The sequence below is a fragment of the Mustela erminea genome, chromosome 1 (genome assembly GCF_009829155.1).
Source record: "Mustela erminea isolate mMusErm1 chromosome 1, mMusErm1.Pri, whole genome shotgun sequence".
NCBI lineage: Eukaryota > Metazoa > Chordata > Mammalia > Carnivora > Mustelidae > Mustela > Mustela erminea.
The window spans coordinates 164,587,938-164,608,025 of record NC_045614.1 but is presented as its reverse complement, the minus strand read 5'-3'; the positions used below and the strand labels follow the sequence as shown (position 1 = coordinate 164,608,025).

At 34.4% G+C, this 20,088-nt stretch overlaps 1 protein-coding gene across 12 annotated transcripts in view; it reads left to right on the top strand.

The window, feature by feature from the left end:
- DZIP3 (DAZ interacting zinc finger protein 3) overlaps positions 1 to 20,088 on the top strand; it is a 109,821-nt gene that overhangs the window by 59,798 nt on the left and 29,935 nt on the right. For 10 of the 12 annotated variants that reach the window (XM_032349794.1, XM_032349770.1, XM_032349787.1 and 7 more), the window contains 9 exons: positions 4,679 to 4,755; positions 6,444 to 7,061; positions 8,813 to 8,845; positions 9,759 to 9,928; positions 10,743 to 10,787; positions 15,443 to 15,468; positions 18,081 to 18,246; positions 19,672 to 19,767; positions 19,918 to 20,045. In XM_032349794.1, the coding sequence (XP_032205685.1) occupies positions 4,679 to 4,755; positions 6,444 to 7,061; positions 8,813 to 8,845; positions 9,759 to 9,928; positions 10,743 to 10,787; positions 15,443 to 15,468; positions 18,081 to 18,246; positions 19,672 to 19,767; positions 19,918 to 20,045 (1,359 nt within the window). The remainder of the gene's footprint in view (positions 1 to 4,678; positions 4,756 to 6,443; positions 7,062 to 8,812; positions 8,846 to 9,758; positions 9,929 to 10,742; positions 10,788 to 15,442; positions 15,469 to 18,080; positions 18,247 to 19,671; positions 19,768 to 19,917; positions 20,046 to 20,088) is intronic. The other 2 variants (XM_032349805.1, XM_032349814.1) reach the window with 2 other exon arrangements.

Below are 20,088 nucleotides of genomic sequence, written 5' to 3'. Positions count from 1 at the left end.
TCAGCATAATAGTATTCATTATTTTTGCACCACACCCAGTGCTCTATGCAATCCGTGACCATATCTTCTTTATCCATTCATCTATTGAAGGGCATCTTGGCTTTTTACACAGTTTGGTGATTATGGCCATTGCTGCTATGAACATTGGGGTACAGATGACTCTTCTTTTCACTACATCTTTGAGGTAAATAGCCAGTATTTTGGGGTAAATACCCAGTAATGCAATTGTAGGGTCATAGGGTAGCTCTATTTTTAATTTCTTAAGGAATCTCCACACTATTTTCCAAAGCAGCTGCACCAACTTGCATTTCCACCAACAGTATAAGAAGGTTCCCCTTTCTCCACATCCTCTCCAACATTTGTTGTTTCTTGTCCTATTAATTTTGGCCATTCTAACTGGTATAAGGTGGTATCTCCATGTGGTTTTGATTTGAATCTGCCTGATGGCTAATGTTGATGAAGATTTTTTCATGTGTCTGTGAGCCATTTGTATGTCTTCTTTGAAGAAGTAACTGTTCATGTCTTCTGCCCATTTTTTGACCTGTTTTTTGAGTATTGAGTTTGAGGAGTTCTTTATAGGTCTTGGATATCAGCCCTTTGTCTATAGTGTCATTTGAGAATATCTTCTCCCATTCTGTGGGTTGCCTTTGTTTTGTTGACTGTTTCCTTTGCTGGACAGAAGCTTTCAGTCTTGATGAAGTTCCAAAAGTTCATTTTTACTTTTGTTTCCTTTGCCTTTGGAGACATATCTTGAAAGAAGTTGCTGTGGCCTATGTCGAAGAGGTTACTGCCTATGTTCTCCTCTAGGATTTTGACAGATTCCTGCCTCATGTTAAGGTCTTTTATCCATTTTGAGTTTATCTTTGTGTATGGTGTAAGAGAATGGACGAGTTTCATTCTTCTGTACATAGCTGTTCAATTTTCCCAGCACCATTTATTGAAGAGACTGTCTTTTTTCCACTGGATATTTTTTCCTGCTTTGTCGAAGATTATTTGATCAAAGAATACTTTTATGGAACCAGAAAAGACCCTGAATTGCTAAGAAAATGTTGAAAAAGAAAAAAAAACTGGGGGCATCACATTGCCTGATTTCAAGCTTTACTACAAAGCTGGGATCACCAAGACACATGGTACATGCACTTATTTTGAAATGCTTTATCAACCTTGCTTTCCTGGGATAAATAACAATTGCTCATGATCTATTTATCTTTTACATATTGCTGCTTTTTTTCCCTATAAGAAATCTTAAAAATAAAGAAGTTTAAGATTTATTTATTAGAGCATACATGGGATGGTTGGTGGGCAGAGAGGCAGTGGAAGAGGGACAGAATCTCAAACAGACGCCCTGTTGAATGTGAAGCCCCACACAGGACTTGATTCCAGGACCCTGAGATAATGACCTGAGCCAAAATCAAGAATCAGACGTTTAACCAACTGAGCCACCCAGGTGCCCCTTTCCTAGCTTTTTAAAGATATAACATTATGTAAATTTAAGGTGTACAAAGTGTTGATTTGATACACATATATATTGTGAAATGATTACCACAGTAAGGTTAGTTAACTGTGTGAGGTGATGGATGCATTAACATTTTGTGTGTGTGTGTGTGTATGTGATGAGAACTTTTAAGATTGACTTTCTGGGGCTCGTGGCTGGCTCCAGTTAGTTGAGCATCAGACTCTTGGTTTCAGCGAGGGTTGTGATCTGGGGGTCATGGAATCAAGGCCCATGTTGGGTTCTGTGGAATCTGCTGGAGATTCTCTCTCCTTCTCCCCTGTTCACATGCATGCTCCCTCTCTCCCTAGAACAAATCAATAAAATCTTTAAAAAAAAAATGGGGGACGCCTGGGTGGCTCAGTTGGTTAAGCGGCTGCCTTTGGCTCAGGTCATGATCCCAGCATCCTGGGATCGAGTCCCACCATCAGGCTCCTTGCTCAGCGGGGAGCCTGCCTCTCCGCTCTGCTGCCACTCTGCCTGCCTGTGCGCGCTCTCTCTTTCTTTCTCTCTGGCAAATGAAGAAATAAAATCTTTAAAAAAAAAAAAAGGCACCTACTTTCTTAACTTTCGAGTATACAAACAGTATTATTAACTATGGTAACTGTGCTGCACACTGGAATTGGATCCCCAGTTTGTACTGTTTGACTCCCTTTCTCATTTTTCCCACATCCTCATCCTTGGCAACCATTATTCCACTTTCTGTTTTTGTGAGTTCAGGGGATTTTTAGCTCCCACATATATGTGAGATCATATAGTATTTGATCTGTCTGGCTTATTTCACTGAACATAATGCTCTCCAGATTCATCCATGTGGTCACAAGTGGCTGGATTTCCTTTTTTTTTTTAATAGCTGAATAGTACTTCTGTGTGTGTGTGTGTGTGTGTGTGTGTGTGTGTGTGGTGTGTGTATAAATCATATTTTGTTTATCCATTCATCCATGATAGACATTCAGTTTGTTTTCATGTCTTGGCTATTGTAAGTAATACTAAAGTGAAGATGGGGATATAAATATCTCTTCAAGCTAGAGATTTCATTTCCTTCGGGTGTATAATATATACCCAACAGTGAGGTTGCTGGCTCAATTCTGTTTTTAATTTTTGAGGGCCCCCCATACTGTTTCCCCTAGTAGCTGTATCAATTTACATTCCTACCAACAGTGCACAAGGATTCCTATTTCTCCATAACCTGGCCAACACTCGTTATCTTTTGTGTTGTTAATAATAGCTACTCTTAATAGGTGTGAGGTGATCTCTCATTGTAGTTTTGATTTTCATTTTCTGGATGATTAATGATATTGAGCACCTTTTCATGTACCTGTCAGTCATTTTATATCTTCTTTGGATTAATATGTTTGCATATATTTACCTTAACCTACATATATCTGTATTTAAAGAGTTTTTATAGACAGCATAGGACTTGCTTCTTTATATCCAACTTGACAATGTCTGTCTGTTAAATTGGAATATATATTCCATATAAATTTGCTATAGTTGAGCGGTGCCCGGCTAGCTTAGTCGGTAGAGCATGAGACTCTTAAATTTGATATAGTTATTGATATGGTTGGATTCAAATCTATCATCATCCTGGTTGTTTTCAGTTTTCCCCATCTGTTTTATTTCCTGGGTATTTTCCTTTTCTTGCTTTCTTCTTGTGATCTAAGACCTATGATACACATTTTTAACTTTTCTTTAAATTGTGTTAGTCACCATAAAATACATCATTAGTTTTTGATGCAGTGTTCCAAGATTCATTGTTTATGTGCAACATCCAGTGCTCCATGCAATACGTGCCCTCCTTAGTACCTACCACCAGGTTCACCCATCCTCCTACCCTTCTTCCCCTCTAAAACCCTCAGTTTGTTTCTTGGAGTCCACAGTCTCTTATGGCTCATCTCCCCCTCTGATTTCCCCCAATTTGCTTTCATTTTTAACTTTTCAAAGTCCATTTTCAAAAACTATATCACAGAGCATGTATGAACCTTATCGTATGTTTCCATATCTTCCCATTTTTTGTGCTATTGTTGTCATGTTTTATTTCTAGATATAAATTCCATAATATATTGTTACTTATAATTTAATTTTTTTCTGTTTTAAACTTTATATACATTTAAACACTTGTGTTTTTTACCTATACATTATTTGTGTGATGCATTCTTTTTATAGTTTTTCCATTTTATTGCTATAATTTTATTGTATGTCTGTACTACTTTAATTACACTGGTAGATATATGGGTTATTTCTGAATTCCAGCTGTAGCAAATAGGGCTATGATGAACATGCTTGGACATGTGTCCAAATGTATATGTACAGAAAGTTTTCCAGAATTTATACCTAGGAGTAGAACTGGTTAGGCCCTCTGTCCTTTTCTTCAACTTTAGTAGGTTTTGCTGAACTGTTTGCTACAGTGGTTTTACCAATTGACACTCTCACCACCAAAATTCCTTTTACTCAGTATCTTCACCAGTAATTCATACTGTTAGAGTTAAAAATGTTTCCAGCATAGTGGATGGTTGGCAGTGTTATGGTGCTGGAGATAAAGTAGTTAACAGCATACCACCAAAATCTCTGTCCTCATTAAACATTCTGTGGTGGTATTATACCATTTTTGTTTTGTTTTCTGTGGGAAAGTTCATCTCAGTGCCAAGTCTCAAGTTTCTCATCTGTTTTATGGCAACATTTACTTAGTGTTTCATTTATTTAATAAATTTTGCTACTTTTAACCTCATTTTTTTTCTAGTTATTTGTATTGCTGTTATGCTGGTTTCTTCATTGCTGCCTTCTTTTTTTCTTTTTATATCACTAGTCATTGAATGAGTTGAATTTCCTTGGAATAATGATTGGTAGAAAGATCTTATGTTGGAGAGGGGTCCCAACCGAGCTATAGATTTGCTGTTTTTTTAGCAATGTTTCTGCTGCCATACAGCCTTTTTACAAATAAGCTAGTCACATGATTTTTTTTTCTTTTTTGGTGTGAAATCTAGCAAATCTATTTTTCTCATAATTCCAATGAAAATGACAATGTGGGGTTGGTGCATTTTGTTTGTTCATTCCCTTTTCTCCTTTGTTTTTAAGTTTTTCCAGGAGAAGAAGGGAAAGAAAGTGCTTACTTACTTAGCCATGCTGATGCCAGAAATCTTGACTGACTTTGTTATTAACTGTAACTTAATTTTTTTCTACTTGCAGTTATAAAAAGTTAATGTCTCTGAAAATTACTGATACTGATATAAGACCGAAGATCAGTTTAAAATTTAGTACAAAAGGTACTGTTTTGTTCTTCTATGCCTCCTCTTGAAAACCGTATTAAAAGTTTTGACTTGTTCTGTACAGTATCGTGCCATTAACAACCATGTGCTTATGTTTGTCATTCACTGGGCTTGGGTTTACACTAAGTAAGCATCACTTGGCATAGGCTGGAATTCATGGACAGAAATCAGCAGGTGTGTGGGTTTAATATTACCTTGGCATCCTGTAGAGAAGTTTGTTAGGTATAGTGTATATAAAACTGTCACTACCCAGTAAGATTGGACTCCAGCAGGTGTTACCTACCAACATCTCTTCTTGTTGCATTCCCTTTAAATAGAGCTAAAATTTTGGGCTCAAAGCCAAGTAGTCTAAACTTAGGTACCAGCTGTTCAGCAGTATGCTAAGAAATGCCAGCCATTTAGCACTTGGATACTTTCGGGCTCCTACTCCCATGGAAGAATAGTTTGGTGCCAGTCCTTCTTGCTAGGGGGAAATGAACGTTCTTGATCCCAATTAGCGTCTTATTTGGCCACTGAGAGAAAGCTCCTTGGGCCTTTTGCTTTGTAACCTTGCTTGCCTCCACAGCGTGTCAAGTACATCAAACAAGAATATTAGTTTTAAAATTTCTCAAAACATAGAATCATGAAGGATAAAATAATAAAGCTGCATTTTATAATAAATACATATTTGGATACTTATATAAAAATATACCATCTTATATCAAGTTCTTATTACTTTCTAATTCATCTCAGTCTACTCTCCTTCTTTGGAGGTGCTGTTAAACTAGGAAAATACAAAGTAGTTCATTCTCATGTTTTATTCCATTTCATTGATGAAATATCTTAATAATAAACTTAGTCATTAATTTGTTTTTTGAGAGGGTAAGAACATCATCATCAGGTCAGCGTGTCTGAAACTTTAATATATATTTAAATCATCTGGTGATTTTGTTAAAACATAGGTGCCAATTCAGTAGCTCTGTTGGGGGTGGTGGTGGGAGGGATGCTAAGATTCTGAATTTCTAAGAGGCTCCCTTACAGATGCCGCTGCTGGCCTGTGGACTACACTTCCAGTAGTAGGCATTAAGGCATTAAGTCACTTTATATTTTTTGTCACTTTATATTTTTTGATAAAGCTCTATACTGTCTAATATGGTAGCCACTATCCATATGTGGCTATTTAAGTTAATAAAAATTAAATAAAATTCAGTTTCAGTTCCTTTGTCAAAAAAGCAGCTTTTCTGGTGTTCAGTGGCTAGTAGACCAAATCTTAAGACATTTTTATCACAGAAAGTTTTACTGGACAGTGCTGATTAAGATAAAACATAGTTGCTTAAATAAAGTATAATTAAACACTGGCAGTTACCATTCTTGAGAGTCTTCAGAATTTTCAAAGGCTTAATACTTTTTATGCCATTTGGTTGCCAAAGCTCACTTACTTGAACAAAACCTTGGATGGTTGAAAGGCTTCTGTGTTCTTAGTATTTGTGATTACTTTTGCTTGGGAATATATTGTTTTTGTTGGGATTTTTTGACAGCTAGACAGCAGCATGCTTATTGAGCACTGGCTATGGCAAAGCACTGTATTGTACTTCATTCTTTTGGAATAGTCCCTGTCCTACAGGAGCTTAGGATGTAATACAAGAGACCACATGGAAAAAGAGCATTAATGTGGAATGTTTTGACTTCTCAAAATTCATTTTCAGATGAAATGCCTATCTTCAAACTTGATTATAATTATTTCTATCACCTGCTTCATATAATTATCATTTCTGGTACTGACATTGTCCGGCAAATATTTGATGAGGCTATGCCACCCCCTCTTTTGAAAAAAGAGCTTCTTATACACAAGAATGTGCTGGAACCCTACTACAACCATCTTTGGACCAATCACCCTTTGGGTGGAGCATGGCATCTGCTTTATCCCCCAAACAAGGAGCTACCACAGTCCAAACAGTTTGACTTGTACCTCCTCTTAGCTCTCATAAAGCATTTGAATGTATTCCCTGCACCCAAAAAAGGCTGGAATATGGAACCAACATCTTCTGATCTTTCTAAGTCTGCAGACATCTTGAGGCTGTGCAAATACAGGGATATCCTCCTTAGTGAGATTTTGATGAATGGTCTCACTGAGTCACAATTCAATTCAATTTGGAAAAAAGTTTCAGATATTCTTCTGCGCCTCGGGATGAAGCAAGAGGATATTGAGAAAGTGAAGGAGAATCCCATTGAGAATATCTCCCTCGATTACCATCAACTGTCCATCTACCTAGGCATACCAGTACCAGAAATCATCCAGAGGATGTTATCCTGCTATCAACAAGGTACAAAATAATTACTTACTTCACCTGGTAAATCTTCACTGAGTATCTGCCATGTGCCAGACACAGGGCTAAGCGCAGGAGATTCAGTGAATTCACATTCTTGGGAGGATAGACTCATCAAGAAACTCATAAAAATCATAGTGCTAGAAATGTTCCAGAATACCATGGGAAATCCTACCCTAAGAGAGTCCAAGAAAACCTTTCTGGAGAGTGTAATATTTAAAGAATTTTTAAATGACATGTAAAAATTAGCCCAGTGAAGAAGATGGAGAAGGACATTTCAGAAGGAAACAAGAATAAAGGTATAGAAACATAGAAATGTATTATAATGCAGGAACTAAAAAGTTTTGCCTTATTGAGATCAAAATAGGGGAAAGTTAACAATTCAAGAGGATTTCTCTTGACTTGCTGAGTTTTTGTTTTTAGAAAGGAATTGTTGAAGGTTATCACTACTATAGAATTAAGGAAAACCATGGAAAACAGGTTCCATGTGTTTCAAGGATACACCGGGGGTATATGTTTTCTCCTCCTTTCCAGCAGAACCATGATATTTAGTTTAAAAGTTTGATAGCTGTCCATTGGCCATGCCCATGAGTAATTTCAAACAAACAAACAATGTTTATGCAAGTATTCAAGGTCAGCAATAGCCCTTCCCAGACATTGTCTCTTGATATAGGAAAGACTTTGTATCTCCTCTTCAACATTCCTGGATAGCTTCTCATTTGCCATCACGGAGAATTGAGTTCAAGGCATCTCAGCATCACTGAAACCTGTACTGTTCTATTTTGGGTGACTTTACCTAGTCCCAGGTTATTAGTTGTATTACCTAGTGAGCAGCTGATGACCACACTAATATTATGTAACCATACAGCTTAGTAGGTGTCTAGTAATTGCTGAACTGGTCCAGATTTTCTGCAGAGATAATTGCTAGGCCCCAATAACAATCCTTTTACTAAGGTTCTTGGATACCATTATGTTTTCCTGCTTAATCCTTTAAAAGCTTTCTTTGAGCATAAAAGAAGAAAATGCTGACTTTCATGATTTGAGAAAGTCATGCAAGAACCCTTGACTTAAAATAAGAGACTTTTTTTTACATTTACTTTATTGAGATTTTTAATAACAAATGAGAATAAAGGTAATATTTGGGAAATACTTGAGCACTGAATAAATTCGAAGCATTTCAGGCAGTCTGTTCTCACTTTTGTAGACTGAAAAACTTCCAAGTCTTTTTAATAGAGGCTATCCTAGTATCTTCTGTCTCTTTCCTAGTAGTTATTACAATTGCTATTTTCATTTGTTTGGTTAATATCCACTGTTTCCACTAAATCACTGTAAAGGTTGTTTTATTTCTTCATCATTCAATATCTAGAGCCGAATAGGGCCTGATGCATTGTAAGTGCTTAATAAATATTAATGGGCAAGAAAGAGAGAAGACCGATCAGGATAATTCATATTGCTAAAAAAAAATGCTCAAACTTTCAACGGAGGTCTACTTCATAATTCACTATTATTACTTCATTACCTTAGACTTCTTAAATGATAAGAATGTGCATTATATACTATGAACTATAAAAATTTTGTTTTCTTTTTCTAAACATGAGTTTATAACCTCATGTTATAATTAGCTTCCAGTTAGTTATAAAAGTTATTGGTGCAGTGTAAAAATCTTCTGACTTTTCTTAGTCCCAGTCAGATATTTTTTGGTTGCATTTGCAGTTGTACATCTTAAATTTTTTCTTTATGTATCATAGGAATTGCTCTACAGTCAATAACAGGCAGTCAACGTAAGTATGTTTATAAACAAAGTGCCTGGGTGACCTTTCAACTTGGGACAGCTAGGGGATACTTATAGGCATTTTATTTGGTCAGATAAACTATATGATAAACTATAATTGTTTGTTGTTATAAGCTTGCAAAATCATGTGGTCATATTACTACTGGTCAGCTGAATGTAGTATGAGCCTTTTTACTCTGCTTTGGTCTTAGTGCATGTGCTGCAGGATTTACCCAATATAGTTTGTTAACTTTTTAACACATTGGACACTTACACAGGCAGAAATGTCTACCTGCTTGCTCTACCTGCTCATATATGCTACTCTTTAGCTTATGTAGCTTTTATCTGGTTAATTATCCATTGTTAAACTATATATACTCTTTTTGCCAAGTGGTAAATTGCTGATTTTTTTAATTTCCATTTTTGTGCTCTTTGTGCGTGTGTGTTTTTTTAATGCAATTCATATTGTGCCAGTAAAATTATACATGAGAAAACAACACCATGGGTTTTGTTTGGAGTAAAATTATACTTAAACAATAAAAATGTTTAAGTTAGAAATAAAGAATGTTCATTATCCTAAAATTATACTTGTTGCAGTATTAAGGTCAATGTCAGGATCCTCAAAAACTTAGTATTTAGAGTCGACTTAAGTTCTAGATTATTTAATATTTAGAGTCTATTTAAGATAATAGTAAAGTATCTTAGCATTTGGGTTTGTACTGATTGGTTCTAGGCTAGTATCTGTACCTATCTGGTTATTGACAAATGGGCATTTCATTTTCATCTAGTAATGGAACAGAGTAAGATATCTTCTATTTCTGTTCCTGGGATGGTGTTTTATTAGGGGGAGAGATATGTTTATCATAGTGATGAGGCAAAAACTATGCAGCCCGATTTTGAGTGTTTTTATTTTTAACATTTAGGTATTGAAATAGAAGAGTTACAGAACGAGGAAGAAGAACTAAGTCCACCCCTCATGGAGTACAATATAAACGTGAAATCAAACCCTGAAATACAGTTAGCAGAAATGAATAAAGATGGAGCATCGATACCCAGTGAATCTTCAACAGAATCTGTTAAAGATCTCCAGGAAGTATAAGCTCTCATTAATATTTAAATTAGAACTTAATCAGGGCCTTTAGTTTGTTGCATGTGCTATACTTACAGCATCCCAGATGATTTTAGTTTATGTTTATCATAGTGTTTACATAGAGCTTGAATTGGAATGCTTCTTTCCCTGGTACTTCTTCCAAAATCTTTCCTGCCTTAACCTTTTTTTTTTTTTTTTCTGCCTTAACCGTTTATTTTGCCAGCATTTACTGACCACTTGTTATGTGCCGGACACTATGCTAGATTTATGAACATGTTTCTTCATCCTGAGTAATTGGGAGTTAATAGAAAATAGAAGAAAGCATAATGGGGAATAGAAGAAGAGAGAAAGAAGCAAACAGGGATATTTATATTTCAATGCCATTTGCACGAGGGTAGAATTAAAATCATGGAGGATGGTATTACTGTATTTCTTCAACAGTTATTATATGGTCACTAAATTACTCCCAGACTTAATTTTTCCTCTTATGGACTTGAATATGTTGATTTTTTTTAAGTCCTTTCCTCCTTTGTTGCTCATGCATGCACGTATGCAAATGAGGACCTCTGAGCTTTTTTTCTTTAGCCTATCCATTGATATGTTATCCCTCTATAGATAAATGAATTCTCAAGAGCAGGAGACTGAGATTAAAATCAAAGTGAAAATGAAAATAATTTTCTGTAGAATCTAAGAAGAGAATGTGATATTTAATATTAGAAGTTAAAAGACTTCAGTGGTTAGAGGAAATATATTTTGCAAAATAACTTATTGTGTATTTTGAATTGCATATTAATTGATTTTTTTTTTTTTGGGTCAGGTTAAGAGTAAACCAAAGAAAAAGAAAAAGACTAAGAATAAAAAGGTAAGTGACTGTATTAGCATTATAATAGAGGTATGTCTAATTATGAACACTTAGATTTAATACATGGATTCACTGTTAGAACTTAAAATTAATTCAAGTAGACATATAGCATAAATGACTTAGAAATATCAAGAGTTTATTGAATATGTGGCTATAGAGAGGTCTATATATATTAGATCCTGATTGATTTAAACTCACAGTGTGTCCTATTTCACTTGCCTAAATCGTAATTACACATTTAAATATACAAATGAGAAACTGAAGTAGTTATTTGGAAATTTCACTAATTTCTGCATACCACTCTCATTTAAAAAATGCCTTCTCAGTGTTTGAAAAACTGCTTCTCATCATATTTTTAGTGATACATTCAGATGCATTTTTCAAAACCTTAATAAATGTTGATTTTCTTTTTTGTGTCCAAGACTCTCAATAATGCAATAATGTATAAAAATGGAACAAATTTAGGAAGCTTCATTCATTCCTTTTCTTTATTTTTCCAGTTGCAAAATAAAACAACTTCTTGTTACTGTCTATAGCAGTTTTAGCAAAAAACTCTTAATTGCTTGGAAAATTACAAAGGAAAGTTGAGTCTTGTTTTTGGCTTAATTTTTTATTTAACTATGACTATATTTCTGGGCAATTTTATTGTTGTTGTTCAGAGCAAAATTGAAGGGAGGTTTTCCATGTATCTCTGACCCTCACACATGAATAACTTTCCCCATTATCAACATCCCCCAGTAGAGTGGTACATTTGTTACAGTACACATTGACATATCATGATTACCAAAGTTCCTTTACAGTTTGGTTCACTCTTTATGTTTGTAGATTCCTATGAATTTGGACTCAAGAGGTTTTTTTTGCTGTTGTTTTTATCAAGCATAGAGCTACCCATTATGCTTTGCAAACTTTATAGTGAAAAAAAAAAAGTGTTATTTTCTGGCCTGAAACATCTACTTAAAATCTAGATGTACTCTGTAGATTATATAATAAATTCAGTGAGAATATTTGCCCAACTACAATCTTGTAAGCCCCTATTACCTAGTCTTTTGGGAGTATATACAGATTTAAAGGGAAAGTTATAAAACACTTTGGTGAAGAACAAAATAAAGGTTATTTATGCTCTGATCAATAAAATATCATTATTATTTCCATATTTGTAACCAGCATTTATTATAACTTACCATTTTATTCAAAAGTTATTTTGAAAATTAAGTTATATTTTTTAAAAGATGAATAAGAAGACTTACTTTTCAAACAATGAATGTTGGAACACTACATCAAAAACTAATGATATACTATATGGTGACCAACCACATCATTAAAAAAATTTTTTTAATGAAAAAAAAAAAGATTTGTATTTCCCTGATGCCGAGTGATATGGAGCACTTTTTCATGTGTCTGTTGGCCATCTGGATGTCTTCTTTGCAGAAATGTCTGTTCATGTCCTCTGCCCATTTCTTGATTGGATTATTTGTTCTTTGGGTGTTGAGTTTGCTAAGTTCTTTATGATCTCCCTGATATGAGGAAGTGGTGATGCAACATGGGGGCTTAAGTGGGTAGGAGAAGAATAAATGAAACAAGATGGGATTGGGAGGGAGACAAACCATAAGTGACTCTTAATCTCACAAAACAAACTGAGGGTTGCTGGGGGGAGGGGGTTTGGGAGAAGGGGGTGGCATTATGGACATTGGGGAGGGTATGTGCTTTGGTGAGTGCTGTGAAGTGTGTAAACCTGGTGATTCACAGACCTGTACCCCTGGGGATAAAAATATATGTTTGTAAAAAATAAAAAATTAATTAAAAAAAAAAAAAAAGAAAAAAATTTTTTAAAAAAGGCTTATTTTTAGGCAATTCTTATATGACAAAACACAATCTGGTCTGTTATTTTAGTTGATATTTAAAAATTTTTGACAAACATTAATAAATCCAGGTCTAATACTTTATAAAGCTGGCCTAATACAGGTCTAATACTAATACTAATACAGGTCTAATACTTCATAAAGCTGGCCAAGTAAATGCACAGCTGTTAGACCAAAGGTAGATAGTTTGTTTCTTCCAAAAAATTAAAATATGGTTACTCAGATTCTCAATTTTAGTTAAATGTAGAAAGTTCCACTTTTATGTCAAATTGAAATTAAACAGGGAGTAAAGACAAATGGAAATAAATGTAAACACAGCTCAGAACTTCACATGCTAGTAATACGAAAATCTTATTAAATGTCAGTTTTTTTTTTTTTTTAATTTTATATATTTATTTGACAGAAAGAGATCACAAGTAGGCAGAAAGTCAGGCAGAAAGAGAGAGAGGAGGAAGCAGGCTCCCCGCTGAGCAGAAAGCCTGATGCAGGGCTCAATCCCAGAACCCTGAGATCATGACCTGAGCCGAAGGCAGAGGCTTTAACCCACTGAGCCACGCAGGCACCCCAAATGTCAGGATATTTTTATTGTTTATAACAACCTAAGTTTTTTTCTCCAATTTATTTTATTCGATGAAGATGAGATACTTTGAAGATAATTTTATCAAGATAAGATTTGAACATTAAAAGAGAGATCTTATATCTTCTTTACCTAAATTTTAAAGTATATGACCTAAAAATGCTGAGATTTTTACATAGGACTGTTTTACAGAAATTGTCCTATTAATATGCTTCGTTATTGTAGGTACAAAGAATTTTCTAGCTACAGTGTAAGCAACCTGTTGTAAAAAGCTAACTCAATCACATTCTCTAATCAGGAGTTTTCCTCATGAAAAATTCTAGCAGAAATTAGCTTGTGTTAAGCAGAATAAGAACAAAGTCCCTATGAATGAAGATGTGTCCTCTGTTAATGATATGTTTTGATTTGTTTTGCAATATCTCTACCTAACATTGGTTGAAGTCCTACAAAGTTCTATCAGAGACTCTGGAAGAATATGATAAAAAGTAAAATTTGTATAGCAAATAGAGGGGACAGTACAGATAACTTGTAACTAGTAGATAGACTTTGTAGTCACTCTTCTTCATTTAGGAATTTCGTATTCAGCCTCTAATATATTCAAATTATAAATAAGTCTTTTGGGAGTTAAGTAGGTCCTCCTTCCTATTCCCACCTCCCATCCAGGAGAATTAAGGGTTAAGGATGGAAAAGGGAAGTAGAGCAGAAGGCAGAAGAATAGAAGCCTTTCGGAAAAAAAGAAACCTGGCAGGAAGTAAATCTAGCCCTTCAAATTGGGTGTACTCTCTACAGGAGAGATGTTGCTGAGATGAATGTCAAATAGACTGATGAATGTGTTGACAAAAAGTTGTCATGGGAAGACCTAAAAAGTTCCAGAAATTAATCAGCTGTACTAGGTGTTCATTATGAACAACCAGATGTCTTTCCATTCAGTTATTCAGGTACACTGGAACCAAGGTGGGAGTTGATAATTCTAAATCATAGAATCAGATTGGCACTAGACATAGATCAGACACTGAAATGCAGAAATTCTCTTAATATAAAGAAATAAAGCAAAACAGATCGTGAAATATGTGGGGAAGACCCTGAAGTTTCTTGTAAATAAGAGGTAGTAGTAGAAGTTAATACTCTAATTTATATAAAAGTAATTAAACTCTTAATAGAAGGGTAATATATAAAAGTAATTAATACTCTTAATTAGTATGTGTTATTGATATTACCTTTATATATTATGTTGCCTTTATAATTTTACTTTAATGAACTTAAAGTTCAGGGTTTTTTAACATTTAACATCTTTTAACATTGTGATCTTCCTAACACTTCTTTTTCTGTAATATTTCTTAATATAACAGTCTGCTTTTACCTTATGTGTAGATTTTTCAAGAACTCTTGTAGTTAGTATAGTATTCTATAAAGGAGAATTACACATACTCTGTCCCAAGATTACCAGTAGGTGCAAACACAGTTCCAGTACTTATTTCCAATATCTGAATCACTAATTTTTAAGTTGTTTCATGACTCAGTGGTAGATTATAAAATCAACTTAGTGGGTCACAACTACCATTGTATAAAATAGATAGAATTAGTAGGAATAAAAAAAGCTTCAGAATTCATCACATAGTGTCTTAGTTCAGGCAGCTATAACAAACTGCCATGGACTAGGTGGTTTAAGCAACAAACATTTATTTATTTTTCACAGTTTTAGAGTCTGGGAAGTCCAAGATCAAGGTACCAGAAGACTTGGTCTCTGATGAGGGCCCTCTTAGTTTGCAGATGGCTAACTTTTTGCTGTATCATTACATTGTGGAGAGAAAGAGAGCATACACAAGAGCAAGAGATCTAGCTCTGGGTCTCTTCTTATAAGGGCACTAATTCCATCATGAGGACTTCATAGCATCATCTAAACCTAATTACTTTCCAGTAGTCCTACCTCCAGTTACCATCACACTGGGGAATTAGGGTTTCAGTGTATGAATTAGGGCACAAACATGTACTCCATAACACATAGACTATGGGTAAAGTTTATTTGGTGGAACTTAAATTTCAGTTTTATACTTAGGTATAAAGTTCTGTATATAAGTGCATTTACATTATGATGTGAAATGTTTTATTTCGATTGTGGTCAAAAAAGTTTGAGAAACACTGATCTAAATGCAGTTTACATCACTATGCTGTACAGACATAGTTCATGTAGATTACTAATTTCTGATGCTGTTTTTCAGAATAAGGAATCAAAAGAAGAGCAAGGGTAAGCATTTATTTAATTTTTAAATTTTTCTTACTGTTTTCAAAGTCTGCTTTGCCAGTATGACACAGCCTTGCCTTGGAAAGTGTTTTAAAATAAGAAAGTACAATCCCTTATCTTAATAACTGACCACTTTTTAACAGAATGATAAAAAGTTCAATTATCATTTACTTTGGGAGAATAGAATCTCTCACCCTTTTTATTCAAGGCTACTCAAGAGTCACCCAGTACTAACTGCTTTTTTATTCAAAGATTAATTTGGATGCAGCATAGAAATCATTTAAAATATAGTCTAGATTGTGGTTAGCCAAATCTAAATTTAGGTAAGATTTAAACTTAAAGAACAGATCATTATTTGCCCTAATGACCTCTTTTACAGAAGAGTTTGTTTTGATTTGGTTTGTTTATTTAACGCATAGCTTGTTGTTTTTAATCCCAACTGTTAACCATGAATTTTGAACCTTTACACTGGCAACCTTTTAGTGTCTGAAGGTCGCTGTTATTATACAACTATGTGATTCATGACAGTGCATTAGAGGATGGAAGTAGGGATGACAGTAGTGAAGAGATTCATTATAACCACCAAAAAGTTTGTTAATTGAAAATTGATAACTTTAGAAAATTCATGTGAGGACATAAATTATTAAGATATCTTTAAAATGGCAGCAACAACACATTTTAACTTTAAAGTCCTCACTTATAGTTGATATTTCCTCACTGATAATGGAGTGATCTGGTTGGTAAGTAAATGGTTCATCATCCAAGATGGGTTTTCATGCTCTGTGTCAAGGCAACAAATTGAGCAAAACAATACTAGAACAATAGTTTTTTGCTTTTTGTTTTTTTCAAGTCAGGTCTAGGTGCCATAAGAATAACTTACAAAAGATTGAAACAGTGCTGTCATTCATTCTGCTTATTTTACCTACAGTGTGGACCCAAACCTGAATGATTATCAAATTACCCAGGGACATTTGTTTTCATATGAGAATTTTCAAATATGCATAAAAGTAAAGAGAATTATATACATCTACATTAATATATGTAACTGTTATCCTGATTCAGCAATTATACTGTTTTTCCACATTTGCTTCATACTTCCCTTAACATTTTCTTCTTCTTCTTTTTTTTTTTTATTAACATATAATGTATTATTTGCCTGAGGGGTAGAGGTCTGTGATTAACAATTTTCTTTGTTGAAGTGTTTTCAATCCTAAAATTCACGTAATTTTACCTCTACATGGTTCAGTTTGCATCTTATTGATATGAACATTTTCCTATATTATCACAATCCTATTAGTAAACTTTAAAAATTTAGGAATAATCTTCTGGAGCTTTCCAAAAATACAGATTTTTCTATGTATTTACAGTTGCTGGGGTACCTGCAAAAATAATAATTTTAAAAAAGCTCTTCAGGTAATTTGAAAAATTAATTGGGTTTGGGAACCAGTGGTCTACACAAGCAATTGATTTCATTGAACTTTCCAAAATGTTTGAATCATTTTAGAATACCTTAGTGATACCTAATGACTATTTTATAGTGTTTTACAAGTTACTGTGCAAGAATTAGATGCCTGTGCTTTCCAGGTCTCAGTGCCTGAAAGAAGTAATAATGCATCCTAGAGTTATCTACTTTCTTTCTATTCACTAATCAAGTCATTTATGTTACAAGTAAAAGTACTATTTCTTGTTATCATTTAATGAGATTAAGAAGGAAATTTATAAATAGCAGGCCAATTTGAAAGGAGAGTAGCATGCATTTAAACTTTTAGACACAGTTATAGAACTGAGCTAATTGTCATTGCATTTATAGTATTTTCATTCTTTTTTTAGTGGTTTTCTAGTTACTGAAATCCATATTGCTGCAGTTTCTTTGTTGTTGTTAAGTCCTATTCCCAAAGAAACCTCCATTTTTAAATCTACTTTATGTTGCTATTTGCAGTCCTCTATTTAAAGGTACACTGGGGGCGCCTGGGTGGCTCAGTGGGTTAAAGCCTCTGCTTTCAGCTCAGGTCATGGTCTCAGGGTCCTGGGATCGAGCCCCACATTGGGCTCTCTGCTCAGCAGGGAGCCTGCTTCCTCCTCTCTCTCTGCCTGCCTCTCTGCCTACTTGTGATCTCTGTCAAATAAATAAATAAAATCTTAAAAATAAAAAATAAAAAAAATAAATGTACACTGGAAGGCAGCTATGTACACTGGACCTAAACAATGAAATTAATCAAATTAACCAACCTACTTGTCAAGAATGCTGGGATGATAAAATAATACAGCAGAGATGGAAAGGCTTGTCAGTATTTCCCAAAGTGTTGTTTCCTTAAAAGTAACTGGTGTTAACAGTTATTATTTGAAAAATGAACTCCATGTTCTCCTAATTCTTGAAGACACTGGGATGAACAGAATAGGTACCTCAATTGAGTGCTATCTCAAATATGCTTAATAAATTCATTATGAATCATCAAGAGAAATACACAATATGAGCACGTTTAAACTTTCTTTAGCCATGAACCCTTCTGATGCTGAACATTACATGAGACCAATACAATATTTGGGAAGCAATGGCTTATAGGAAAAACATTCAATCATTATAAAAGATTACATCGATTATGTCACCACTGTAGCCCAAATATGATAGGAAAGGAAGAGCAGTTGAAGAAAGAGCAAGTAAATCTACACCCAGTTAGTGGATTTATGAAAGATGATGCAAGTGATGTTCAAGAGGATTCTGCAACTGAAGACAAGTTCTATAGCCTGGATGAACTGCATATTCTGGACATGATAGAGCAGGTAAGTCTGACTGAAAGAGGTACAGCTCTCTCATCCTTTTTCCAGAAGCAGTTGTTAACGTTTGTTTTTCCCATGACTCTTTGAACAACATGTCAACCTAGTGGTCTGTGTTGTGTTTGTGAGGAGCAAATAAAAACAGGAAGGACCAGGGACCGGAGTAGATAGAGGGAAAAAGAACCTTAGGAGCTGAAACTTTTCTCTTTAGCCCTCAATTCATTTCCTGGCTTTAACTATTAAACAGTGCTAAATACAAATGCGTTCCTTGTGAAAGGTTTTCAAGTACCACAAGGGAAAAAAAAACTTGGCTTAATCCCATTGACTTAATTTGTAAAACTAAGATGCTTTCATTTTTAAAAAATTAAACTGGTTGTAGACATGACATGTCTACAGAAATATTAATGTACAACAGTGGTTTATTTTGTTTTGTTTTGTTTTTTCCCCCCTTTGGTTCCTTTCCTAGTAGTAGTCACTGTTGGGAATGATGTACATAGGTATATAAGTACTCATGAAAGTGATTAAATCAGACAAAGCACATGACTTAAAAAATCACTTCATTTAAATGAGAATTCTATACTAAGGTAATTTAATGATCATTTTATGATAAGGTAATTTAATGATAACCTGTTCCATAATATGTAGGAATATTGATTGTCTAAGGGTACATTTAGTAAAAATGATTCCCTGGATGATAATTGCCATATCTCATTTCACCTTTCCAATTATAATAATAGGATACATATATTTCAACTGAAATGACATGTTCTTAGCTTTGGATGTCAGACTAAAGTTTAAATATAGGATCTTTGGTTTTCATTCAATAGCTATGAGGCCTCCAAAATACAATACAAGTATGACACACATTTTGGAAAATGTTTATATCCTCATTTATTCAAAAAATATTTAGCACTTTATGTCAAGAACTCTGCTAAGACATGGTCCCTGTGATCGTAGTATTTACAATCCAGTGGAGAAGTTGAATATTAAGCTAAGGTGGTACTGAGTAATAATTAAGTGTTTGGGCACTTATGGCTGCCTGAGTTAGAATTCAGGCTTCTCCACTTTTCTTTGTAACCTTGGGTAACTTACTTAACTCAGTTTTATCATCTCTAAAATGGGAATAATAAGTGCCTACCTTGGACAGGTTTTACGACAACAAAGGCATTACCAAAAAAAGCTTAAAAATATGGTAACCATGCAGGTAATGTTATCTAGTGGTAGTAGCAATAGACCAGTAACTGTGGGGTTATTTAGTGAATGCTGTAATTGGGGAGAGGTAGGTTTATCTGCACTAATCAGAGAAGTGATGTTTGAATAGAGACATAAAGCATGAATAGGAGTTAGATGACAACTTTAAATCCCCTTTAACTAAAGAATTAGTGGTTTTTTAGAGGAAAATAAGGTATTCATATTCCATTTGCTCATTAGGGCTCAACCAGCAAAGTGACTGCAGAATATGGAGAAACAGAGAAGGAAAAGCTTGCTCGGCAGAGGCAACTTTATAAATTGCACTATCAATGTGAAGTAAGTACTTTTGCCATTCTATCTGAAGCCAGTCAGAAGTAGTTGAAATGTTCAATTTAATGGTAGTTTTTTTGAAGGTCCTGTTTTTTTTCTTTTAATATGTGGTGACTTGAACAGAATTAACTATGAAGTAACATTTTCATTGATCAGGATTTCAAAAGACAGTTGAAAACAGTGACTTTTCGGTGGCAAGAAAACCAAATGCAGATTAAGAAGAAAGACAAAATCATTGCATCTTTGAACCAACAAGTGGCTTTTGGAATCAATAAAGTTTCCAAGTAAGTGCAAATCTGTTGATAACAGGAAATTCTGGATTTGCTC